The sequence below is a fragment of the Calypte anna genome, chromosome 15 (assembly GCF_003957555.1).
Source record: "Calypte anna isolate BGI_N300 chromosome 15, bCalAnn1_v1.p, whole genome shotgun sequence".
In the NCBI taxonomy this organism is placed as follows: Eukaryota; Metazoa; Chordata; class Aves; order Apodiformes; family Trochilidae; genus Calypte; species Calypte anna.
Genome location: NC_044261.1, coordinates 3,381,749 through 3,408,369, shown reverse-complemented (window position 1 = coordinate 3,408,369; position 26,621 = coordinate 3,381,749). Strand labels below are relative to the sequence as shown.

At 54.0% G+C, this 26,621-nt stretch overlaps 1 protein-coding gene across 17 annotated transcripts in view; it reads left to right on the top strand.

Annotated features, from left to right (window-relative positions):
* Positions 1–26,621, top strand: part of NCOR2 (nuclear receptor corepressor 2) — a 226,165-nt gene that overhangs the window by 174,155 nt on the left and 25,389 nt on the right. For 13 of the 17 annotated variants that reach the window (XM_030460405.1, XM_030460397.1, XM_030460407.1 and 10 more), the window contains exons 18-27: positions 5,487–5,629; positions 10,779–10,926; positions 13,253–13,808; positions 18,233–18,368; positions 19,313–19,547; positions 23,525–23,680; positions 24,209–24,348; positions 24,431–24,536; positions 25,234–25,338; positions 26,228–26,331. In XM_030460405.1, the coding sequence (XP_030316265.1) occupies positions 5,487–5,629; positions 10,779–10,926; positions 13,253–13,808; positions 18,233–18,368; positions 19,313–19,547; positions 23,525–23,680; positions 24,209–24,348; positions 24,431–24,536; positions 25,234–25,338; positions 26,228–26,331 (1,829 nt within the window). The remainder of the gene's footprint in view (positions 1–5,486; positions 5,630–10,778; positions 10,927–13,252; positions 13,809–18,232; positions 18,369–19,312; positions 19,548–23,524; positions 23,681–24,208; positions 24,349–24,430; positions 24,537–25,233; positions 25,339–26,227; positions 26,332–26,621) is intronic. The other 4 variants (XM_030460408.1, XM_030460401.1, XM_030460400.1 and 1 more) reach the window with 1 other exon arrangement.

Here is a 26,621-nt window from a genome sequence, read left to right as displayed (position 1 = left end):
CTCCTCTGGCATCTAACAAGTGGGTTTGTTCTTTGGAAAGAGGCGGTGTGGAAGCAGCAGTTTTCTCACTCACCTGAGGTCCTCCTGTACTTTGCTGAGGCTCTTTGCTCCTTGTCCCTGGGACAGAGCCAAGCTCAGGCTCCTCATGCCTGTTCCCAGGCCAGGGATCTGGAGAAACTGTGGGATGGAGTCAGCATGATGAGGCAGAGGAGAGCTGGGCACCAATATAAAAAGCTGGTACCACAGACTTAAATAACCCGTGAAGACTCCTGAGTAGTTCATTTTTGGTAGATGTAAAGTATTTCTCTGGATACAGAAGATATTCTTCAGGGGCTGATCTTCATGCTTTCCAGCCAAAGTGTCACCCCTGGGATAGTGCCCGTAGTGCTGTGCCCCCAGAGCTGCACTTTCTGCCACCCTTGACTGAATGTTTCTCGAGCACGTAGGAGCAAACTGCGAGTGAGTGTCAGCGAGTGAAACACAAAAGGCCTGTCAGGGGGAACTGCTGGCTAATTACTATAATTTACAGCCTACATTTTAATTTAGAGCGTTATTTTTTCAACAATAAGGGAGCAGGAATAATATCCGAACCAGGTGAAGGAGGAGAACTGGGCCCACCAGGAGTGGCTGCGCATGGACTGGCTGCCTGATTCTGGATGCTCAAGTTCCCCAAGCTGGACTGGAGGGGACAGCACCTCTTGGGGAGCAGACAGGCTTCCCATGCCCTCCCAGGATAAAAGGATGGGGACACAGTGCAAAAGGAGGGTAGAAGGAGAAGAACAGAGTCGGACCATGGTCAAGGGCACAGGACTGGTCCAGCAGCCAGCTTCTCCAAAAGGGAGACCTAGGGACTGAGGGTTCTCAGCCAGGGCCTGCAGAAGGGGAGATGACACTAGAGCTGAGCTGGCCAGGCTGCTGGGGAGTCTTGCTGGAAGCTCGTAGCCATGGGGCACATCAGAGATGCACTTGTGTCCAGCTGCAGAAGGAGAGGTCCAGTGGGAGCGTGGCAGTCTGATCCCAGCATCACCTTCCCAAAGAAGGGTGAGCATCACCTACAGCCATGGTGAGAGCACACCAAGCTGCCTGCTTGATGGTCCCTCCGGCACCATCCTCAGTGCTTGTGGGGACGTGGGCTCACTGCACACACACAGTCCCCACTGCTTTCCTTGGCATGGCATCAGGAGCCCAGTGTTCACCCGGCTCTGCCACCCACTGGCTCCGTGGCCCTGAAGCAGTTACTCTGAAGCAGTTACTCACCTTCCTTGTGCCTTGGCTCAACCACACACTGCAGACCACCCTGAGATGGGGGATAGGGTGCACTGTAATGCACTCCTGCAGCTCAGTGATGCTGACCATGCTGTTGAGATGGCTTGGTTGTTGTTGCCAAGTCCTTAGTGCCAGTCTTTCTCCGGGATGGGGTTATAGCACATTTTGGCTGTGCCATAGCCAGAACTGCTCTCCATCCCCACTCCCACAAGGGTTGCGGGAGGATCACACCAGGTGCCGTTGGGCATAGGGGGAATAAGTGCACTTAGTTTTTCCCCTGTAGCCTTGATCTATTAATCCGCTCAAGCTCCCATTACGGGACCTTTTACGAGCTCCCTCCACCCTCGCTGAGGCCTGGGTGGAGCAGGGAGAGCCTTGGAACAGCTCCGGCACAAACCTGCATCTGCCGAGAGCTGAAGGGTGCGAGCTGACGGCCCTTGCCTGTCGCGCTGCCCCGCCGGGTTTTTCCTCTGCCCTCCAAATGCTGAGCACAGGCTCCCGAGCTCTTTGGGCTCCTCTTCTTTCCATCCTCCCCTCGCTGGTACTGGAGCCTCCGGTGCATGGCGAGACTGATGCCAAACCTCTCACCATCTCTCTTCCTCCGGACACGCGGTGTGTCGGGGTACCACAGTATCCCGCCGGTGCGGTGCTGGGCTTGCCGGCGCTCACCTCCCCGAAGAAAAGCGCCTTTGATTCACTTGAGAGAGGAGGAAACTATTAGCCAAGCTTTGTTTTCCTGAATCCCTCCCCCTGCCGCTGACATTCAGAGGAGAGCGAGGGAGACAGAAAGTGAGGGAGGGAGGGCGGGAGCGGGTGCCAAGCCGCCGCACCCCTTGTCAGCTTGGGTCAGCGCCACGTTCGTTATTAATGCTCTGTCTAGAGGTCACATTCAGATGCAACGAGCCCCGGGTCAGCCAGAGGAACAGATTAGAACTCGCTCGCTGCTCCACCACATACCGACAGCACCGGCTCCCCGTCCCCGGGCTGGCAGGAGCAGAGCTGCGGCGCACGGTCGACTGCTCCCTCCCCTTTCTTGCTTTTTTTTTCTTTTGCTTTTTTTTTTTTTTTTTTCTTTTTTTCTTTTTTTAATTATTATTATTTCTTGGCAACGTCTGGCATCTCCTGAAGCCACATAGCCTGCTGAGAGAGGAGGTGAGGTAGGGGAGAAAATACCGGAGGCACTTCCATCCACCTTAACAACCGCGGCTGCCGCCGACTCGGGAAGCTCGGGCGAGTGAGCGGAGGAGCACGGAGGACGCCGTTGGCTCCAGCCCCACCGGAGGGAAGAGAGCTGGGGCCGGAGCATGTGTTCCCACCAACTTCTGGCATTGGGGTCAGGAGTCTCCCGCCCGTGACCCGGTTTCCAACCTTGGTGTCCGCTTGCTCGCTGCTCTCGGCCGCCCATGGCTCTGAAATCCTCTCGCCCCCGGGATTTAAGGAACCAGCTTTGCTTTCTTCTTCATCTCCGGCTGCTGCGAGGGAGCGAAAGCAAAATGCGTGGGGAGGGTGTGAGCAGAGCACTCGCAGCGCTTTGCAGCAGGCTGCCGTGCCCAAGGGGGCTTTGAAGAAGTGCCCTGACTCCCGCGTCCTTCCTGGCTCACCCGCTGCACGCTCCGGGCTCGCTCCTTGCCCGCCGGAGCCGGAGCACGTAAGTCCGGCGTTTGGGGTGCAAAGGATGGGGTTCACCTCAGAGCTGCGTGTAGCTGCGTGTCTGCAGGCAGACCTTGCGTCCCAGCCCGGGAGCTCAGCCTTGGTTAGGATCTGATAACTCGTTAGTCATAGTTTCAGTTGCGCTGGGGAGCCAAGGGCCGTGATGGGGAGCGCTGGGTTGGGGATGGGGGTGCAGGGGCTGGAGGAGCCCAGCCTTCTCCCTCCCCTCGGTCAGGCTGTTGAGCTGAGGGTTCACTGTCATGGCCTGGGGTGTCTCGGGTGATCCGGTACTGTGGGGAAGCAGGTGGTGTTGGTTTGCTCTGGTTTGAATGTAAGAGAAGTGGCTGGGCTCCCAGCCGGGGGCTGCAGGCAGCTGCCTCCTCCTGAGCCCAGCAGGGATGTGACCACCTGCCTGTGGGCTCCCCAGGCAGAGCCCTCAGCCCCCAGCCCTGCAGTGGGCAGGGGAAGGGGCATTCATCAGCTGGCAAAGGTGACACTGCGCTGGGGACCGCTGGCACTGGCAGCTGTCACCCTGCTCCCCCCCCTCGCCTTCCCCTTCCCCTGGCCCTGAGCTCTGCTGTGCCAGGTCCTGCTTTCCCCGGGCAGCCCCCGGAGCTCCCTGCACGCTGCTGCCAGTGTTGGTGTTCTGGGGCTTTGCCGGGGCACAGCAAAGGGCTCCAGCCCCAGCTGTCACACTTGGTGTGGGGCCACCAGCACAGCGATGAGCAAAGGGGGCCGAGCCTCTGGTTTGCTTTGGACGGCAGCCATGGGTTGTGACACAGGGGACTGTCCTCTTTTCCCCACAGCCTTCAGCAGCTGGGGGGTAGGACTCCCACTCTGGCTTGTTATCTCTCGTGGTAGGTGGCCAGACATCCTTTTTTAAAAATTTATTATTATTTTTAAGAAGTCCCAGCCTGCCAGTGGGGTGATGGAGGTCATGGGTTTGGCTGGAGCAAGGCTGGGAGTTGCAGAGTTAAAGCTCAAACTTGTTTCTTGGCTTGCCACAGCCTTTTGTGGTGCTCAGCACCGTGTGATGCCTGCCTCTTCCATGCAATTTGATAAGCTCTGGTGCTGGGATGGGGCAGGATACAGGCACCAGCTGGATGTTAACTCCTGCTGTGCTGGGTACCGATGGTTTTCTCCAGGACCTGGGAAGCAGGGAAGGGAGTTTCATCTTTCCTGGTGCCATCGATTCAGTACAGACACCCACAGGCCCTGTGCTGTACCCTCACCTTCCATGGGTGCACAGATCCTGCCTGAGGGGCATCCCTTGGGTTCCTGTGGCTTGTGGCTGTGCTGAGATCAATCCTTCCCCGGGGGGGGGTTGTTGTTGGGTGAAAGCAGAGTTTGGGCTGGCCCTTAGGTGACACGTGGCAGCAGTGTGGTGAAGGCTGGCAGTGGGGCCAGGCGGGGGCACGGCTGCTGTGGCTCCCTGGCACAAACTGGAACACTTCAGTCCTCAGCCCCACAATGGCACAGGAAGGGTTTGGGGATGGAGAATGGAGATGCCCAAGTAGTGCCTCTTCCTGAACTTCATGTTTGGTGGCTTCTGTACAAAAAAACCCCCAAATAAATAAATTAAGAAGGAAGATGCTCTAAGCAAGTTCATTACCTGCTGGTGTTCACATTGAAGTTGCATTTTGTGGCAGTACCATGGGCACCTTCTGTGCCCTACACAAGGTACAGGGGAGAACCCTGGGAGCTGCTGGCCACATGGGCAGCCAGGAGCCAGACAAACCAGTGTGACCAGGCAGTGTCCCACAGCTCCAGCACCACCAGGCACCACAGGAAGGACTGGCCATGTATCAGGAAGGGTTGCAGGCTTTGAGATTTTATTTCCCAGAAAGTCTGGGTGGTCCTTGCTTGGGTCACCTCCAGGAACCTAGGATGGATGGATGAGGGTGCCTCTGCACCCATCCTCAGGCCCCAGGTTTTTTTCTCCCACCTCCAGCTGTGGGACTGGAAGTGCCCAGGCAACCCTGCAGAGACCACAGGGACATGGGGTGCTGACTCTCCTTCCTCTTCCTCCACTTCTGGCTTGTCCTAGCTCCGGTAGGAGCCTTGTGCTTGGGTGGCACTGTCTGGCCATGATTGGCAGCCCTTGGCATGGTGCCTGACCTGGGAATCTGCTTTTCATTCTGCAATCTGCACTAATCTGGCACACCAGAACATCACCTGGGCTTCTGTGCCTGCGTGCTGACACTTCCCAGGGGCTGGTCCTCCCCATCCATAATGGGACTCTGTGCTCCAGCCCCCTGAACCACCTTCTCACCCCAGGCAAAGTCATTGCTGGGGCACTGCTCACACTCCTGGCTGAGATGTGGCTGTGGGATGGATTTTCTTCCAGAGGCAGTCAGCATAGTGCCTTTTTTTCCCCTTGGAAAGAAAAACAGGCTCTTGTAGGTCATCCCCTGGCCTGGGAAGCCGTTCAGACGGGTGCTGGTGACCGTATTGTTCCTGTGGAGTTTGGCTTGCATGGGGGATGTTTCCCATCCTGCGTGGATAATGCTGCCCTTGTGCAAGTGTATCTGGTGTTAAAACCTTTTCCTTTCGCCCTCTTTTGTCCACAGGTCTCCTTGAGCATGGGCGGAACTGGTCGGCCATTGCCAGGATGGTGGGCTCCAAGACTGTGTCACAGTGCAAAAACTTCTATTTCAACTACAAGAAGAGGCAGAACCTGGACGAGATCCTACAGCAGCACAAACTGAAAATGGTGAGAGCTCTGTCTCTGGGCACCATAGATACTTCCCAGCAAGTGCTCGAGTTCTTCCCACAGCCAAGGAAGGTCTTTATCTCATCTTAGAGAATGTAGTGGAGTGAAAATTCTGGGGCGTGGGGTGTGGAAAGCTGTGCTGGAAAGCATTGTCTGGTCCCAGGAGGTCTGGAAGAGGGAGAGCTGCTGCGTGGGAGATGCCTGGGTGTCTGGACTGTGGCTGGTACCCAGGGAGATAAGAGGGAGCAGAAGGAGGAGTGGGGCTGTGATGTGTTGGCCAGGACCCCAGCTCAGCTCTGGCTGCACAAATACTTTGATGCTGTCAAGGCTGGGCTGTTTTACCCCAGGGAGCAGAGAGCACCATGGCTCTGTGCCTTGCAGGGACTCCAGGTAAACTGCTGGTTTGTTCCAAAGAAATTATCTGGTTTAGGACAACGTGAGGAAAGGCTGGTTCCAACTCACAGTTTTCTTCAGGGCTGTGAGCAGATGTGCACATTTCTCTGTGCCTTGGTTTCCCCTAAGAAGGGGATAATGCTGCTTCTTTTCTGGCAGGCAGTGCGGGGTGTGAATGAAGCAGGGTTTGTTTAGTGTTCTGGAGATAGGACAGACTGCTAAGAGCCACTGAGGATTATAATTATTTCATTTGTAGAATATCCTGGGGTTCCTGGTTTCTGGCTAATAGAATTCACATGGCTAAGCCCCCAAGGGGTGCTTTGAAAATGCAAAGGACAATGTTCAATGCAGGAATCTCTCCAAGCAAGCTATTACAGCAAGAGTAAAAAGAAAGACAGGAAAACATTCAATGACTCACCCAGGAATTTAATATCCTAGTCAGTCTATAGGAATGAGAGAAAAAGAAGACATCGGTGATTCTTTTTTATTAATTCTCTCTGCACAGAGACACTCCTGTGTTCCCATGTTTCACTGAATTGTTTTTAGAAACAAAGCAAACAAACTATGTAAAAGACCCCAAAACCGATATAAAGAGTGGAATGAAATGTGCATCAAGCCCTCTGAATATAAGATGTTACATTATAAAGATACCATTGTTCGTTACTGGGGAGACTCTGAAATAAGATCACACAGCTTAGCTGGCAGCAGAGCCGGTGTATATTAATTTACTTTGCTTCCTAATGTTTCAGAAATTATATCACAGAAGTGTTTTTCTGCAGAACCACATTTTTCCCTGCATCCGTCCCTCCAAGGCAGCCGCTAGAGTTCTCCAGTCTTAATTGCTCACTCTTACTTGCAGTTTATATCAGCATCATCATTTTATTTTTTGAGCATTGGAGGCTATGGGATTTGGTTGTGGAGAGGAACAATGACTGTTCAGCTGTTATTTATTGTGCTCTATTGTTTTGTGGCAATAGCAGATGCCAGAAAGCTGAATAAAATAAAAGAACAACTGAGATTAAATTGCCATAGACCTTCCTTCCTGACTCCTAAATATATTCACAACCAAAACCAGCCTCCAAATCTCATCCTGTACCCAGTATTCAGCCATGACCTCTGTGGAGGAAGCACATGGTGAGGCAGCGTGGCCTCACCTGGTTTTGCTGTGACATCCCCAAATTATTCCCTGACCTCACCACCAGCAGCCAGTGCAGATCATGCGTGGGAAAACACAGTGGCTCTGCTTTTCTTCCTCTTCTTTAGTAAGAGTAAACTTAATTATCAGATCTCACTTGTTTCCTAAATGGGGTTCATCAGTATTGTAGACTTATCTTCCAGGTAGGTGTGGCAGCAGGTTACAGCAGCGTGCAGGTGACTCGGGGGAGCTGCAGGAACATGCAGGCAGCAGTGAACAGTGTGGGATGGAAAGCAGAGCCTGGCAAAGTCCCTCTGTCCCCAAAACATGACAGGATGTCCCCTTGTCCCATGCTGGGACAGTGCTGGGTGGGAGTGGGCCAGGTGTTTTGGTAGCTCCTTGTCCCCTTGTGTGCTGAACCCCAGCTGGCCAGAGCCAGGGGAGCTTTGTGGACTGGGGGACCCTTCCTCTGAGAATCCAAGGAACATCCAGCAATAGGAAGGAGAAGGGTTTGTGTTGCCACAGGTAAAGGAGTCTGACACTCCTTTTCCACCTCTTCAGAGCCCACATGGTCCATACACTCCCACATGCCATGTTTGGGGTTCTTATTTGAAGTCCCATCCTTTTACTTATCCAGGACCTTTTACTGGAGAGGTCCTGGCCTGGGGAAGGAGCCACACAGGGGCTGGGGACCTGCACCAGGGCTATGTCAGTGCACAGAGCCCCTCTCCCTTCACTCTTTGCTCAGCACTCACAAGACCCCTCTCCAGCCCGAGATCCCACCATGCTCCAACAGGGCTGAATGCTGCAGATCCTCACCCTCATCCCTCTGCAACATCCCCTGGGGATCAAGGTGTCCCTGCCAGGCAGCAGCACTGAGGGGCAGGCAGCCTGGTACACCTGGGACAGGGTCAGCCCCCCTCCAGGCTTCACCATATCTGCCCTGCTGTGTGTTTTGGCTTAGTTTCACTGCCAAGCAGCTTGGATGTGTCCCAGGCACCAGCATCACTTTGCCTTGACCTTCTGTGCACTGTGCTCTCTAATCTGGGCATTGAAGGGAAGTGAGGCATTGGGGTACACCCTGTCCCCAGAGCTGCTCTTGGTGTCGGCAGCAGGAGATTAGATGTTGTCTTCACTGGGACCTCTGTGATGTGATTGTCAGTTTGGTCTAGGGACTGCTGGGGCTTGTTTTGGTTTGGGTAATGAAGATGGGCAAGTTATCTCCTTGGCTGGTGCTGAGCCTGCTTGGAGGACCAATCTTTGGAACCCTTCCAAGGAACATCTCTGCAATTCCTTGCTTTTTTGGATGGTGCTGGCTCCACACAGCAGAGCTGCTCTGGGAGGACAGCCTGGTAGCCTCTTTTTTTTCTGGAGGGTGAACAAGTCTCCCTCGCCTTGCTGCAGAGCACTGGGCTCAGGATGGCAAACTGAAACCTTCCTCAAGCATGGTGAGCAGGGAGGTTCTGCCTCGTGGGATCATCTTTCTGTCTCTTCCCACCACTGCTGGCTGTTCCCACAGCAGAGCTCAGGAGTCACTCTGTGGTTAGACCAAGTCCTGGTGTGGTCCCAAATCTGCATCATTACATCACACCCGTCTGGGACTGCCTGGTCCTGGTGCTGATGGGAGGTACCCATGTCAGTAGCAGTGTTTGGAAGCTGTTTTGGCTGTTGCTGTCATGTCAGGTGGTGAGTGCAAGGAGAGGCTAAATTTGTCAGGACGGCTGCTCTGCCTACGAGGCAGAAGGCCAGAAAAATATCAGGCCTGAAGGCTGGTGGCATCTCCAGCTCCTTTTCTAGGACAAGCGGTGTAGGTGAACTGCTGGAGAGGTGGGAGGCAGAGCTGAGGGCATGGGACAGCAGGAGGGGAGGCAGAGGAAGAGCTGCCCATCCCTGCCAGGATGGGAGTCAGCAGGATGGTAGGGACAAAGTACTTGGGAGGTCAGCATGGAGGAGCAGGCATGGAGTGACCCCTCATGCAGGGTTCAGTGTCCTCACTGCACCCAAGCTGTCTCCTTGGTGAGGCAGGCTGCTCACATGGCACCAGGTCATGAATGGTCCTGCAAAAATACCTCATGGTAGGTAGAAAGCAGAGACACCATGGGCTGGGATAGCACAAAACCAGCATCAAAGTGTCTGTAGCAAGTGGTCCTGGTACCTTCCTGTGGCCTCACTGGTAATTGCTTGGGTTAAGAATGTGTTGTGATAATGGGAGATACCTGGTCCCAGGCATGGGTCACAGAGACTCTTCCATGGATGCCACAGTTGTAGTTAGGGTCCTGTGGCAGACCTGGTGGCCCTGGGGCTGCTTACAGAGACCAAGCAGAAAGACACCCCTTGTCTGGTGGGCATGGTGCCAGGATCAAGACTGCACGAGGGGGCCAAAGCTGTTGGCATTGTAAGAGCTGTCGTGGTGACCTGAACGGATCTTTGGATGTTGCCAGGATCTGTTGCCTAGCTTTCACATCAGCTTCCCTAAATGCCAGCTGAGGGTTCTGCCAGGAGAGGCACTCAGGGTGCCCTCGGGACAGCTCTGCTGGCAGCCACCAGGCTCTGGCCATGGAGGGTGCTGAGGAAGAGGATGGTTCCCAGCACGGAGCCTTCTCCTGCCTGTGGCTGAGTCACAGACCCGTGAGTAAGAGGCAGGGAAGTCTTTGCCATAGTAACATCAGGGCTTGTGGCTGCATTAGTGTGATGGGAAACTTCTGCTTCAGACAGGAACATGGGGCTGCTGGAGTGCTACAATGGCCAAGGCACGGGCACTGGCAGTGCTAGGGCATCACCATGGGGATAGGACAGGATGAGGGCACTGGGGAGCTCTACCATCCTCCCATGTTCTTTCTGTGCCTTCACAGAGCCCTTTTTCCCCCTCTCTCTCCTGATCTGTTTGATAAAAATAGATTTTGAACAAGCAGTGTTTCCAAGCAAAAAGCAGTTGCATTTGTTTGTTTTATTTGGAAGTTTTTTTGAGGATTGAAAAGTTGGGGAGGGGGGAGGACCAGCTCTTCCCAGCACAGAGATCCAGCAGCAAAGTTAACATTTCCACCACGGCTTTATCTTTTCATCCATGTAAATAAACGTCCTACACACGTCATTCATGTGGGGTTTGCAGGGAGAGCCGGAGATGATGGGCCTGTTCCTACTGGTAATATTTACTCAAGCAACAAGAGCAGGAAACAATAGCAAAGCTGAGACTTTTCCTTTAGGTGGGTGGGAGGGAGCAGCTCTCTGTGCCCTCATGGCTGCAGCACGTGTCCCAGTGAGTGAGGACAGGGCTGCCCCGGGGCAGGACAGGGCACCAGACAGCTCAGCTTTGGGATGCTGTGCTGCACAGACCGTCCCCACCACCCATAGGTGATAGCCTTCCCAGCACGGGAGTCAAAGTCCTTTGGCATCACCTGCCATTGGGACACGAAAGTTGGCACGTGGAAATGGTGACTGGGCCAGATCTGGGGTATCAGCTTTGTTATCTGCAGATGAGCATCAGGCAGGCAAGTCTGGTCCCAAGGACAGATTTTCAGAGGGTTTACCCAGGGAGACTGTGGCGGTGCAGGACCAGGGCTGCGTGGTCCCACGTGGCTTCCCATGGATTTTCCTTCTCACCATCCTCTGCCTTTTTCCCAGGAGAAAGAAAGGAACGCCAAGAGGAAGAAGAAAAAAGGCACTGCTGTTCAAAACGAGGAAGCTGCCTTCCCTCCTGCAGCTGAGGACGAGGAGATGGAGGTGTCCGGGACAAGCGGCAATGAGGAGGAGATGGCTGAGGAGGCGGAAGGTGAGGGGGCTCTGGTGCTGGGGGCACGCTCAGCTCGTGGCATTTTGGATGCCTCTGGATTTCACGTGTGCCAGGAGTGCCCTAGGACACTGCCATCCTCCTGTGTCTGTCTGTCTGGATGGTTATTTTTAGGAGCCCTTTGGTTTCTGATTTCCATCAGCACATGCTCCAAGCATATCCAGCTTACGAGGGCCTGGTATGCTTGTGCAACCTTATTTTGTGGTGTTTGTCTCCAAAGGAGGGCCCCTGAGCACTCAGCAGAGTTTGATAGCCATTACTATAGGCTCAAGGAGGGTTGACCTGCCAAGGTTTGTGTGTGCCCATCCCTGTCCCACCAGGGCATTGCTGCTGCTGCCCCAGGCAGTGGAGCTCCTGGCAGCCGGCACTACCAACAAAGGGAGGGGAAGCCACAGTCACTGCCTAGTGAGGCTGATGTACTTCGGTGGGTCTTTTCCTCCTGCTTTTCCCTTTTAAGGCAGTGTTTTCCTCTTTCCTAGCCATACCAAAGAAAGGAAACAACTTGAAAGTGACAATTTTCAGCTATTTATCGCTTAGAAAGCATAGCAGCCAGTTTGGAGAAAATGCGCATAATTTTCCAACAATAGCCCCATTTGACTTTTGTCAAAGTAATTTAATAACTTAACCAGCACTGCTGGCACCATGCTGGTTCCTGGCCTGAGCACTCAGGCTAATGGGACTGGAAATGGGAAATCTTTTCAAATCACCGTTGCAAGTGACTCATTACAAGGCAGATTCCAGGTAAATCTTTGTACAAGGTGATACGTGACTCAGAGGCACAAAGTAAAAGGTAATTATTGCTCTTTGTAAGAGCACTTCAGAGGAAACATTATATTTTTGAGATTAGAGATGGATCTCTTGACATGCTCCCCAGCCTGAGGTGCCAAGCCTCGTTTCTTGTTCTGCTGCTGGGGTGGGAAGCAGAGCTGAAGAAAGGTGTAAGCAGGGGGGCATGAAATATCACAGGCACAGAAGTGCCAAGGTGATGTTCTGCATGAGCTGGCCTCTGGTGACATTTGGGGATGCTCAAGGAAAAGCTTAGGGTCTGGGGGGCCCTGTGGCCAGGTGGGGAAGGTGGGGAGGACTTGGCAGGAGGCTTACAGTGTTGACTATATATTCTGTGTCTGGAGGGAGCACGCTGGAGCTTAGAGCTTGGTTGAACCTGGGATGAACCACCATTGGATGTCTTGGTGATGGCATTTAGAGCAGCATTGAATGGCAGTTGAAGAGGGTCTGGCCAAAGGAGCTGTAAACCTTATCCCTGGGTGGGAGGATAGGACACCTCAGTGCTTGGTTGTGAGTAAATGTTGGAGAAGGCTGAGATTCCTGTCCAGCATGGTGCTTTTTCCTGTGGAAAGCAAGGATGAAAGTGCTTCAGCATAGAGCTCTTGGGATAGAGTTCTTCTGTGCCACTCATCTCAAGAGTTTTGAAAGCTGTTTGTGCTTCTCTGGAGAGAGACAAATCAAGGAATCTTTGGGAGGAAGCGTTTGGGCATGAGCATGAGAGCTCTGCCTGGTGGTGATGTGCTGAGATGGGGTCGTGAAAGTCTCCTGGTGGTTCTGGTCCTAGACATACTGTCCTGCAAAGCTTGGAGGCAACAACCCTCTCTCCAGCCATAGAAACAAATCTTTCAGCAGCACCTTCCTCTGCAGCAGTGCATGGGCGTGTGTGCTTCCAGCTCACTTTGAGCCATTGGTGGCAGATTTGAGAATGATCCTTTCCATGTAATAATTAATCTGTCCCTCAGCACTGCCAGCACTCTGCTTTCACTGACCCTGACCTCCTTTCCTTCACTGCTGGCGGCTTAAATAACAACAAACAGGCTTGGTGTTTCGGGATGGTCCCCAGCTGCCCCAGGGGTGGCAGAGCCAGGGACACAGGCGACGTAAGCCAGCGAGCAGGGTGCCACTGAGGTGCCTGGCCCTGGGGGAGCAGAGCTGACCCAGAGACATGGGTGAGAGGGCCAGAAGGGAGCAGGTCCTGTCCTGAGGATCCAGCCAGCAGCCAGGGTTTTCCCTTAAAATCCAGTTTCCCAATGGCTCCGGGCTTTTGGGCGTGTGGTTTTGTGTTTGGGTGTGGAGGTTAACAACACCAGTCATGCTGGGCAAGCAAAGAGGCCCCCGGAGGAGCATCCCTCTGCTTACTGGGCTCTGGATCCGGGGATCCCGGCACTGCTGTCCCAGCCCTGGATCGTCTCCCCCTTGGAGGAACGAGGGCGTTCTCCTCCCATGGGAGGGGGCGGAGGCAGTGATATGGGAAGCGAGAATCTTGGGCTGCTCCTTATTTTTATTTCTTCCCTTTACTCAGCTGCAGTAAATAACAGCTCCGACACCGAGAGCATTCCCTCACCAAGGCCCGAAGCCAAAGAAGGAGGCGAAAACGGGGCCAAGGCACCACCCGGGCCAGGAGGTGACTCCAGCTCAGAACCGGCAGTCAAGTTGGAAGAGGTTCCAACACCCCCCGAGGCTCCCAGCGCTCCCCCCGCCAACCCCGCACCCACCGCCAGCCCCCAGCCAGAGGCAGCTCCCGAGGCACCCAGCAACGAGGAGAAGGTGCAGGAGGAGGTGGTGGTGGACGTGGTGAAAACGGAGGAGCCGGAGGAGAAGGCAAGCGAAGAGCCCTGCAAGAGCGAGGTGAAGAAGGAGGAGAGCGAAGACAGCCCGGAGAAGGACAAAGGGAATGACAAGAAGGCAGAAAGCAGCGTCAGCGGCGGAGGGGTGGCAGGGACAGAGGGGACAGCCAAGGCTGAGAAGAAGGAGAGCCATAAAAGCAGCAAAGGCCCCGGGGTGAACCCTGACAGCGACTCCAGCGCGACCTGCAGCGCAGATGAGATGGATGAGCAGGATGCTGTGGACAAGAGCAGGTAGGAGAGGGGAAAAGGTGGGCAAAGGCTGAGGGCCAAATGAGCATCAGTGTTTCCTGCCACAGTGCCCATGTATGCTTCTGTGAGCTCCTGCTTGGAAATGTCAGCACTCAGGTGCTCTCTCAGGCAAAGGGACAGTCCCAGCCGTGTCCCGAAGTGACCGTGACGCTTTGGTCGTCACTTGCAAAGGTACCATGACACAACAGGCAGTGTGATGTCCCACCACATGGCTGCTGCTTGGCAATGGCCATGGGCATTGGGTGCAGAAGCACTGTGTCTGCTGGTGACAGCCCATCTGGGTGATGCAATGGAGAGGAATGTGCCCTCAGGGACAGCAGAGCTGTGCAGGGACGCGGGGCTGCTTTGCCAGCATCTAAGGTTGGGAATGGTTTCTGTCCGAGTCAGCACTGGCAGGAGAGAAATCACATCAGGGATGTGTTCCCAGTGCAGAGATGGGGAGAGCTGCTCCCTTGGCAGAGGTGTTGCTTGGATCTGTAGGGTGAATTATCTGTCCCAGTCATAAAGGGAGGATAATGATGTGGTCTGGACAAGTTTTCCTGCAGTAATGCCACTATCTGAGCCACCTGAGCCACAGCAGTCCAAGTCTTTCACCCAATGCACAGCCAAGGATGCCTCTGACCCTCCCTGGGTGGCTGTTGGGGCAGGTAGGGAAAATACTGGCCTGCTCCTGCTTAGGGAAACATCCTGGTCCCTTTGTGGCCTTTCCCATAGAGCCATCTCCATTCAAGAGTTTCAAAAATGGGTTTCCTGTTTTTTAAAGAGTATATATGAATACATGCATCTTTGTAACACTGATTTCTCTGATGGGTCCTACTTCTATCCACCCTGGCTTCTGGGTCAGAAGGGACCTCTAAGTCTGCCTTGACATTGAATGTAGGGACAGCACTCTGTCCCCACTCCCCACCTCAGAGCTGAGCTGGGATGAGAGGCATCCAGCATCCTGCATCCCTCCCATGGGCTTGCAGGGCCAGTTTGGCAGCAAGACAGGTGCTTCCAGGGCAGGCAGCCTGTGCATGGGGCTTACTTTATAAAAAACAACCACGCAAAGCAGGAAGATAAAGTTGTAGGGAGCTGTCATCCATCTCCACCACCCGTTGTGATCTCTACATTTGACTTCTGATAAATGCAGGAGCCAGTGGGTGAGTTCTGCTCGTGCAGGAGCATCCTCATACTGCCTGGCCACACTGGAAAGCAGCTGGAATCAGTGCTGGGTGTGCTGAGGGGTACTGGGGATTGCTGAGGGGTGTTGGGGGTGCTGCTGGCCCCAGCCTCATGGCAGGGCTGAAGCCTCTTGGCCATGGTGCTCTTCTTGGTTGTGGATGGAGTCCAGCACCACTCCTCCCTGCCCTCTCCTCCTGCCCAGAAAACCTTCCAGCAAGGCAGAACCAAGACCAGCAGAGCTCTGCCTCTCCAGTTTAACATTAACCCAACTGAAAGCAGGACAGCAGGAGCTGGTCCTGACTTCCCAGCAGCAAAGGAGCCTGTCGTCTCGGGACTGACACTTTTATCCCCAGCTCCTCGCTGAGTCAGCTCCTCTCTCACTTGTCAAACAGTAACCAGCTTCCAGGAATATTAAACATTAAACAGGTGTCCCACAGCACCCAGGCCTCTCCTCTTACCCTCTGGGGTGGTGAAGTCTGGGTGCCAGCAGAGCCTGCTGGCACAGCACCCAGCACCCAACACCAGCACCTGGAGAGCCCAACAGGGAGCACCCACAGGGTTCTGCCTGCAGCAGGGTCGGAGGTTTCGGCACCCTCAGGCTCCCAGTGGGGACTCTGCCCCCCTCCCTGGGGTAGCTTTGCTCTCTGCCATTCCCCACCCTCCGAGGGCTGCTGGGTGGCAGGCGGTTGCCACAGCCCCGCCGCAGCGTGAGGGGATGAGCAGGCCCAGGGCTGCCGCGTGAGCCGCCCCGGCACCGCATCACCCGATGCTCACCCGCCCACCCAGCGCCGGCAGGACGTGGGTGCTCTTCCCTGCACTTGTAAAAGCACCCAGATGTCCCAGAAGGGGACAGAGGGTGGCTGGGGTGTCCCCCCACCTCAAGAGGAAAGGGGTGCAATGTCGGTGTGAGGCGTAGGCGCGGACTTTATTTTTTTTGGGGTCCTCCTGCAGTTCACGCTTGGAAAGAAAAGTCCGGGATAAGGAGTCACAGCCTGAACTCCTCAAAGCTGAAGCAGGCAGGGAATTGTCTGTGGTTCCATGTGGTGAGGGCTGCTGCTAGCACTGCCAGGACTGCAGTTCAGCAGGAGGTCAGGCCAGATGGGAATGGAGGAGGGAGGCTGTGCACGCTCACCCACCACAGACCTGCAGCTGCACCCAGCCAGCCACACACTGGGTGCCAGGGCTGGGCCAAGCTTCCCTGGTTTGGGGAAGCCCATTGGGGCAGTCTGGTGGTTGTTGACTTTGCACAAGCGCTGTGTGTGCAGGGCTGGGTCGCGTATCAGTGCATCGGCTACTCTAGCACTAAAACTGGTCCCTGTCTCCATGGTGGAAGAGGACAAAGTTTGAGGTATTGCAGTGTCATGGTCAGCCCCAAAGCTTCGTGCCTGCAGGAGGCATGGTTTCACGCTCCTTGGGCTTACCCATGTGTGATGGACTCATCCCACTCAAATCCTTTCCCCAATACCATTAGCCGTGTCTAGGGAACCAGTGGTTGGGTTTGAGAGGTCCCAGGTTGGCAGCAGATGGGTGCAAGATGCTGAGGGTTGCTCAACTGGTGGCACCAGAGGTGAAATGGCAGGTGAGGAGCTCATCCCAGGCACCAGTAGCCAAGCTGGCAGCGTGTGCTGGCTGCTCTGCCTCCTAGGTGAGTCCTGCCCAGAACTGACTTTTCTTTAAAAAATAATTTTAAAAAGATTGGCTTCTTTTGGGCAAAATCAGAGCCCATTGTGCTGGGAGAGTGGGGCCAGGGCTGCAGGGCATACTTTGAATACAGGGGCTCACCAGGTGCCCAAGCAGAGCACCCCAATCCCTCTCTGGTGTTGGGTCCCCCTCCCCTCTGATGCTGGATACAGTGCAGAGCTCAGGCTGGGGTGATGCCAGCACCACGATGAGATTGTTCCCCACACATGGCCCCGCCACGCTTGTTTATTCATCCAAGGGTGAGCATGGGATGACCTTGAAATTTATAGGCTGAAGAGAGCAGTGAAAAAAACAGCTAAAATAAATAAATCAAGCTGTAAAGCTTGAAAACTATGAGCTGGCTTCAACAAACTGAAGTCAGGAAGGGGAGAAGGCAGAGATAGCCTGGAGAGATGCGGTCCTCCTCTTGACAGGGACTCAGGAGCTGCACACACCAGGAGTTTGACCCATGTTGGGCTTCACACACCTCCATCCCCACCCCATTTTGGTGGCACCGTGGAGATGTCTGCCTGGCACAACACAGGGGCTTGGTATGGCTGTCTTGAGTGTCTACCAGGCAGCTCAGCCCAGGGGACAAGTGAATTGAGAGGGCACAGGGCTGCACAGCCACTGGGCTGAACACCAAATCCCATCCAAATCCAGCTTCTCATCTTTCAAGTGATCCAAGCACCTCAGCCATGTGCACGTGGTTGCTTGCCCAGGCTTTAGCACCTTGATAAAAGACAGTCCTTGAGGAGAAGGATGAGGCTGATGCTGGATGAGCACCACGTGTGAGTTGTGGAGAGTGGACTGGTGCCCAAATGAAATCTGAGCTGGTCACCCTGCTCTGTAACTCCCAGCTCTGGGCTCCAGTTCTCCCTTGGATTTGTTCTGGACAACAGCAGATTTGCTAGAAATAGCCTAGGGCATGAGGGAAAGAGGGCAGGAGAGCCTGTTGAGCCAGATAAGTGGTCTCATTTGAGCACAGAACCTCACAAGAGGTCTGGAAAGCAGGATTTCAATCCCATCCTGCTCTCCACTTCCCCTTGGCCTCGTCATCCTGTGACAAAGCCATCCCAGTTGCCAACTGGGCATTGCTGGGCCAGCTTTCCTAGCATCCCCTCTGTGTCTGCCCTTGTAGACCAAAACAGGGGACTTGGTAGCCCAAGGACTTCTGCATCCCCCCCAGGGTCAAGGTGTGAGGCACCTCCCCAGCATCTGCAAGCCCCACACTTTGGGCAGCACAGATTTTCCTGCTGAGCAACCTCCTGTCAGACAAGTGTCCTGATGGTGGCTGCTGAGATCTGAGGAGGGGTAGTTGCCATCTAAACAAGTCTGGGGCCAGGGCAGCAGCTTGCAAGGCTGGAGGGCCAAGAACATGATGTGTTGTAGGGGCTGGATGCCCAGCAGCAAGCAGCAGCAGCCCAGCATGTTCCTCTCTGATGAAGAGGATGTCCTCTAGGCTCAGCAGCATAGAAGAGAGGGATCAGGATGTGGGGGAGGGATGGGATGTGGAGCTTGTTGGTGGCATTGCCCTGATGATGCAGGTGTTTTGTGCCCAGGTTGCTGTCCCCCCGGCCCAGCCTGCTCAACACCACCAGTGATGCCAGGCTGAACTCCTCCCCACAGAAGCCCCTGGACCTGAAGCAGCTGAAGCAGCGTGCTGCTGCCATCCCCCCCATCGTGAGTACCCCAACGGTGAGAGACAGGGCTGGGAGCCCAGCAGCTGAAGCTGCCTCCTGGGTGCTGGGGCTGGGTCGGGGTGCTGGGGATGTGCTCATCCCTTCGGGTGGCCCAGCTCATGGGCTGCAGAGAGCCCAGCAGTGCCTTGGTGGTGTGAGACCCCGCAGGGAAGGTTCTTTCCATGCAGAGCGTGTTCCCAGCTGCTGGAGTGACTCTGCTGGCAATGGTTGGATGTCCCCTGAGCTCTTTTATCAGAAAGTCGTGGGAGGTCTGGAAGCTTCTCATTGCCGCATGACTGCTGCCTCCCATTGCCTTAAAAAATGAGCGTGCACCTTCCCAGCCTTGTGCTTTTCTTCATCTCATGTGCCTGAAGGGTACCACATAAGAAGCATTTATGCTTTCTCTCATCCAGAAGCTCTCCTTGGTCCCCCTTTTTGGCTACCCCGTAGCTGTGTGTTGGGAGAACATGTGTTCTCCAAGGCTGATGGTTCCTTCTGGTTCAGTAGCTCGAGCTGTGACAAAAAGCACCCTGGTATCTCCAGTGCCAACACCAGAGGAGCACTGCAGGGTGTGGAGGGAGGAAATCCCTGCTTTGGGATGTTGTGTACTCAGGGGGGACTCTCTCCTGATGCTCTTCCAGTTTCCCATGTTACAGCGGAAGATGTGGCTGCTCAAGTGTAATTTCTGGCAAAAGCTGCAAGCACTTAACTATAGATTGAAGTTTTCTAACAAGGGAAGCCTGAGGCTTTTTTATAGTGTCACCAGCACATTGCTGATACTCTTTCTTGTGGGCTCTCTTAACCTCCTGTGGCTGGTGAGCTTTGGAGCTCTGTTTGGGATGGTGAGAATTGTGATGACAGCATGGGGCAGGTACCTCTCCTAACACCTTGATGTCTCTAAGGCTTTCACAGATGTCAGCAAGCACATGGCAAATGCCACCAATTCTTATTGCTTTGCAGATTTCCGAAGGTTTCTCGGAGGGGATATTGCAGAGTGGAAGTGTGAAGCCTCAGGTGCCTCCCCATGCCTTGGCCCTCTACCAGCAGCAGATCACAAAAGCCCACGAGTCTGCCCGGGAAGATGTGCCCCCCAGCAAGCTGTCACAGTCCCAGCAGCAGGCAGAGAAGGAGCAGCAGCAACCAAGCAGCAGTCCCAGGGGAAAGAGCAGGAGCCCTGCTGTTGGTGACAAGGAAGGTAGGAGGGTGTGCACGTCGGTGCCTGTTTGTCCTGACAGAAGTTCCTGGTGTGTGCAGCTGTACACAGCCAACAGCTTCCCTCCTCTTGGGTGGAATCTTTCTTCAGCCCTTGAAAGCTCTTTAATAGCATCTTGAAGCAGGACCAGAGAGGCATGGCTAATTTCCCATGTTCATTAGACAGTACATCATGTCTCATTGAGCCTACAGCAAACACCGGGCCAGTGTCGAGTGCTGAGGAGGTGAAGATTGCCTTTATTAGAGTCTCTGCCATTCACTTGAGAGCAAAGGAGCCTGGAGGCATGCCAGGGCTCTGGGTACAATGGCTCTTTTCTACCTTGCTGGCTTTCTATAAAGAATGCTTTTAATGCTCAGTGGGGACCATTATTTCATTTAAAATCAATGCTAATACTATGACTCGGAGTCCAAAGGTTCCTGTAAAGATTCCCAGTGCTTTCTCCCCGGAATAGCTCTGATGTGGTTTGGCTGCCTAATGAGCAATTCCGAGTTTCCCACTGTAAAGCATCTGAAGTGTTATTAGCTTGAGCACCTGGGGATGAAGGTTAAGGAGAGACGGGAAGTCCTGATGAGGCCATCTTCTAAATGTGTTTTTAATCTCAGTGTCAGAGTCTGTTCCAGTTCGGAGTCTCTGTCCCTTCTCCCCTTAGCCAGCCTGTGACTGGGTGAGTGTGAAGATGAGACACTGCCACCCATGGCATCATCAGAGGGGCAGGGAGATCAGTCTGGGGGGGTCCCATGTCCCCTGGTGCTGGATCTTGCATGGGAAGGGGTGTAAGCTGCCAAAGTTACCTGCTGAGGCATGGAGATGGAGGGTGGCTGGGACTACTCTGGTGAGGCAGATTTGCACCGGACTTGGACTGTGATCTTTGCTGGAAAATTCTCTGCACTAGTTCACCTTCCAGCAGCCAGGATCTTAGCAGCCTGCTCTGCAGTATCCAGGCCCCAGGTTTTCACTCTTTAGATTGTTATGTCCCTGAGGACAGAATGATGTGTAGGGAAGAAGAGCTGGTTGCTGGCACTTGGCCAGATTTTCTGTGCACAGTAAATAGCTCCGTGTGTGCATCACACCTCCACAGTGTTTTGCATATAAGCAAGGAAGGTGACTGCTCACCTGGAAAGAAAGGGAGTTTCCCCCAATACCTGGTGCTCCCACTCATGAAGTCCCATCTCTCCAGCTGATCTCATCCTGCTGTTCTCATGTTTCCTGCCCAGGTGGAACAGTCCCCTCCAGCTCTCTGCTGACAGTGGGTTAGCAGGTTTGATAGCTTCACCAGCTTGCTGGTGAGGTGGGTGGCAGAGTCAGTGGTCAGACGTGGAGCTCTGTGTCACCATGTCCCAGCTCTGTGGCTCTGGCTTCCTTCCTAGAGGAGGAGAAGATGAGGCAGATTTGTTTGTATGAGATACAGGGCAGGGCTTAGGGATTGGAGATGAGCCATGCCAACCTGTTGGTACCATTATTAAATGCAAGGCTCTGATACCCAGGTGGTTTTTTTTATGGCTTTGTTCTCTGCAAAGCCATGTTACAAAGAACTTTATTCCCTCCTCTCACACCTCTGTAGTGATACGAATCTTCCGTGTTAGTGAAACTTATTCCACCTCCCTGTACCTCTACAGACATCTCAGCAAATCTTGGGCTCCACTGTGTGATCTCCAAACCTGTGTACCCCGTGTGTGCCTGGTGGGTGCATGGTGGCTCTGGGCTCCACATGGGGATCATAGGCTGGATCTCTGGTGGGCATACATATCCCTTTTGGAAACCAGTAAGTTTGTGATGAGGGTCACCTCGATGGCAGAACTCAAGTCCACCAGAGCCCTGATTTCTGTACAGGCCCAAGCTCAGGCAGCTGCCCAAGGCTGTCTCTGTCTCTTGGAGCACGGCCCAGCTGTGGATCAGGGGTTAGAGGGGAGATAGCCAGATAGTCCTGGCAAATCTTCCTACATCCTTTCCCTCCCCTGCTCTCTCCAAGGCATTTCAGTGAAGTGGCAGGCATCCAGTCTGCAGATGCAATGCAAGCCACCACCTCCACGTGGGGCTTGCATTAAAGAGGAGAGTCCAACCCAGCCTGCAAAGCCCCCCAGTGCCTCCCAGCAAGGGGAGCAGGTACTCCCATTCCTCCCCTGCTTGATAAGAGAGCTTGAACTCTTAGAACCGCTCCGGAGATCAACATCCCTCACACTGCCCTGGATCCTCTTCAAAGCCAAGTCTTCCACACATCCTGGCCGCTGGCTGGGGCCTGATCACCTTGGAGGGTGGCCAAGCCTGGCTGTACCTTCCCAAGCACTGCCCTCCTTTCCAAGAGGAACTGCAAACCATGGGGCAGAGGCAGAGGCTGAGGCAGGCAGCCCTGCCCACATCTCACCCCCAGGCAGACAGATCCCTTTTCTTGTTGCCGAGTCGCCGTCGGGCGTATCTCTGGTTATCGCTCAGCGGTCTGTTTTGTGTTGATTTAGTTGTGTTTCATTTGGCCTTTGTAGGCGACGGGGAGCCAAGAGCATTAATTTGGATGACGGATCCTATAAACTCTGACTCCTTCGCTCCCATTCCAGGGCTTGATAAACGGTAATAGGAACTCTCTCTTCCCTGCCTAAGTGCTATTTTATCAAAAGCTGGCTGAGTTATAGCCACCCTCTAATGCGGGGGCAATTAGGAACTGGCCACATTTTCCAGGCTGGAGAGGCAGGCAAGGGAGGGACTGCTCCCATGGGGAGGGGAGGAGGATGGGGCTCACCAAGAGCCAGCCAGGGTGCTCGTAGCCTTGGCTGATGGGACTTGGCAGCCCGGAGCATCCTCAGCCGGGACATCCCAGCGCCTTTCACCCCCAAATGAGCAGAGAGGAGCAGGGCTGAGCTGAGGGAGAGAAAATAAGGGATTGTGGTTGTGCCCAGGCCTCTCCATTTTTCTGGAGGATGTGCCTGGGTTCCCCTGCACTGGCAGGATGAAGGGATCCCTCTCTGGGATCCAGTGCAGGGCCGCAGCAGAGGTCTGGCCCCACCAGGCTGCAGAGGTGTGAGTGCCTGGGTATCTCCGTGTGCTGGTAATGGATTTCCTCTCTCACTGAAGGGGACAAGAATAATCTCCCTGCTTCTGAGTACACCGAGCATTAATAATGATAATGCAGTAAAGCCTCATTAAACTGGGCCTCTGATAATCTACTTGCCCTATTATTAGGCTTAGCAGGATTCAGGCATCTATTTTTACCAAAAATTGATGGGTAAAGGCTGGGTTCATTTGTGACTGCTATTGTTTACTGTCCAGTTTCTAATTTCTGGTCAATGCAGACATTACCCAGGTGGGTCTGGGGAAGAAGGGCAGTGCACAATGAAGTGTTTATTGATTACAAGCAAATCCTACCAAACCTGCCTGTAATCCATCCAGAAAAGACTGTCTCATCCATCTTCTCAGCAAAGCATGAGGATGCACTTTAGATGGATCTGGTGCAGGTGAAGCTCCTCTTTCCCTGGAAGCCTGCAGAGCATATCAGGGTTAGGATGTCCCCAGCATGAATCCTCTATCATTAAGCACTTCTTAACCTCTGATCAGTCTTTTTATAGCCAGGTGAACCCAACCTGGCACCTGGTATGCCCCAAGCGAGATCATTTCAGGAAGCTTTCCTGCCCTGGTGCCTTGTGGAGGACCAAAAAGCCATCCTGCTCTCCACAGAGGCATCTGGTCATCCCATCTTGAACTTCATTTGCCTTTGACAGTCTCATACAGTGCAGTTGTCCCAGGTGTTCAGAGAACATCTGGTCACTCCCACATTGTTATAATTTTATATATAAATAAATACGGTCAAACCCAGGCAGTGCCATCGAGACTTTTTAGTTTGGTTGGGGAATTCAGCCCTCATCTCATGGCCAGACAGAACATGGCCACTTCCCACACTGGGAGCTGGTTCTGCCTTCCCTGTGCCTGTAGGAACTGCCCAGCAAGCTGCTTGTGTTCTGTTTCCCTTGCAGAAAAACCTGTGCATTTCTCCTCCATCGCAGAGGCTCAGAAGCTGAGTGCTGAGCCGACGGCCGCCTCGTGCTGGCCCCCTGTCCTTTCCTACTCCCGGGATGTGATCAAAACCTCTCCCCAGGCAGAGCCCCACTTGTTCCAGTATAACCCACCAGGCAAGTAAAAGCGACTGGAAGCGTGGTGTGTGCCCTCCACCCCAACTGGAAGCTGAGGAGTAGGGGCTGTGGTTGCAGCCCCTATCACAGGTCGTGCTCTTAAATCAGTGCAGCTTTTTCAGAGGGTAAGAGCAGAGGGTTCAGCAGAAACCTGCTGACACCTCACACAGTGGCCTGAGGGTGGCCAGGTGGGTCTCCCAGCTCCAGCTAGTGTAGGTTTAGGGCCATGGTTTGCCACAGAACAGTGTGGGTGCTCCCTGTGCTGCTCTCATGCAAAGTGAGGCAGGTTTTAGCCCTCACTGCACAGTCCCTCTCCAGCTGGAGGGCGAATGAATCTGGCACGGAACATCCCCAGGCAGCAGAGGGGATGAGGAAGTGATTTAAATTATTCCTGTCCTTTCCAAAACAATTGTGTGACGTGTATCCCAATGCCAGGAACACAGCCAGCCCCTGCTCCCCTCCTTGCCCCACTGGCTACAGCCCCTCCACTTGTCCTTGGTGTCACTGACACTTATGTTTTGCACACAGGACACCCCATCCCACTCAACCTGCATGAGAGCTCTCGCTCAGGGCTGCAGAGGCTCACGAGCATCTCCAACCCTCCTCCCCTCATCTCCTCCACCAAGCACCCGTCCGTGCTGGAGAGACCCGTGGGATCCATTTCCCAGGTATGAGATGTGGGGTGTGAACAGCTGGGAAAGCCTCACAGGGACTGGTGACCACTCTCTGACCTCTCCTCTTGCACCACAGGGTATGCCCATCCAGCTCCACACCCCCTACAGCTCCGAGCATGCCAAGGTCCCTGTCGGGTCCATCACCATGGGCCTGCCACTCACCATGGATCCCAAGAAACTGGGTAAGGAACTGGGTGGCAAATGTTTTCTCAGGTGCTCTGAGATCAGTGGGGTGTGAGCTTGCTGGCAGGGAAAGGAGAGAGCAAGGGAGCACAGAGAGACCTGCTAAGAGGATGAAAGGATTAGTCCATTGGGAGAGCAGAGACATAGGGAGCTAAATTTGTGCAGTGTAGGAAAGCTCAGTCAGGGATGCATCCCAGCCTATAAACACCCTCCAGCTAATACTGTGATTGAAGGAAGGAAATATATTGCTGCTCCCCAGGCCGGTAGGATAAAGAGTAAATGGCCTGAAGTGAACAAAGAAAGTGTTTAGTCTGCAGATTTGGAAGCATTTCTTAACAGCAGGAGGGGTTGGAGCAGGACTGAGGCTGGGGAGGGGGGATCTGGGCCTATTTCCCAGTGTGTGTTGGTCCTACTAGAAACCAGCACTGGGTTTGGAGTGTCAGCCCCAATCCTGGTGCAGGCAGCACCTGGCAGCACATTCACTGGAGCAAGAACAAGGATCTGGCTTTGCTCCCTGCTGGTTGTGGGCTCTGCCAAAAGCCACAGCCCTGGTTGAAGTCCATCCCAAAATGGTGGGGATGGCAAAGGCACCGAGGAGGTGCTGACCTGGGGCTGGTGGAGCTGGCAGTCTCAAGCTGCCCAGGGCTGTGGCCCTGTGCCCTGCACCTATTTTGATACATGGTTCATGTTTTTCAGTGCCTTTTCCTGGAGTAAAGCAGGAACAACTTTCTCCTAGAAGCCAGGCCAGCCAGCCAGAAAGTCTGGTTCTGCAGCCATCCCAGGAGGGCTCCATCCTGCGGGGTGAGGAGCTGGGTGCAGCCCTGGGGAGGGATGCTGGCACTGCCAAGCCTGGCAAACACTGCCCAGGCTGTGGCTGCCTGGTGATTTTGGGTTTGATTTCTGGGGTTGTGCCCAGCCAAAGGGTTCTTTTCTCTCTCCTCTTCTCCACCATTGCTGGCTGGAGTGGCAGGGCAGTCTGTATGGTGTCTTTGTGTTTCTAACCATCTTCCCAAATTAGGGTGTTGATCCTGCTGGAAGTTTTGTGTTCAAATCTGTTACTTAAGACAAAGCAAGGCCTGTTTAAATTCCATTGTTTTTTTTTTTTTCAAGTTCTTCACTGTTGCTGCTGCAACTGGGCAGGGACCACATTCTGTTTAAATATAGCCATCACGTGTTTCTTTCCCCATTAGCTGGGCAGGAGAAAACAAATGCAAAGGTGCTGCTTTTAAGTGCAAATCCTGGTTTGTGACATCCCCCCAGCTGAGGCAGTCAGAAGCCTGAGTGCAGTAGTTTGGCTTCAACCCAGGACACATGCACCCAAATGAACTCAAACCACCCTGAGTTGCATCTCAGCAGAGATCTGCTCTGCTCACATCAGGAGAGACTGAGACAGACTGTGCTTTCTTCCAGCCTGTAAATCTGCCCAGCCCTTCAACCAAGGCAGCAGGCAGTTGATAGCCTCAAAATACCTTTTTTTTTTTCTAGTTCTTAGGGCTGGATCTCTTGGGGGGTGGGGTGGGGAGGACTCTGCAAAGCATGGGATTCAACATCTCTTGGAGGGCTTCACCTCCATTACCTCAACTTGCTCGAGATTGGGTCAAATCCTGCCCTTAGTCAATAGTCTCAGCCCTGCAGGTTTTGTGCTGAATGGCAAATCCATCCCTCAGCTCACTGGCTTTGTGTCCTCCAGGTACTTCCCTCAGCTCTGCCTCAGGAGGGAGCATCACCAAGGGAACACCCACATCCAGACCCCCTCCGGAGTCGCCCATCACCTACCGAGGATCCATCACACATGTAGGTCACTCATCTCCAGAGGGTTTTGCTTCCTGGGTGCTGGCAACTGCAACTTGTGGTGCTGGACGTGAGAGTCAGGGGTGTCCTGAGCATGCAGCACAGGACTGAGACATTCCTGTCCTGTAGAGCCCCTCAGAGAGGTCTGGAGCCTTTGCAAACAGCCTCTGTCTCATGGGACAAGCCCTGTCCCATGAGCTGGAAAAGGGCAGAGCTCAGCAGGCAGTGCTGCAGAGCCTTGCAGCACATCTAAAACCCCCCTTGCTTTCCATAGCTGTCAGGAAAAGAAGTGA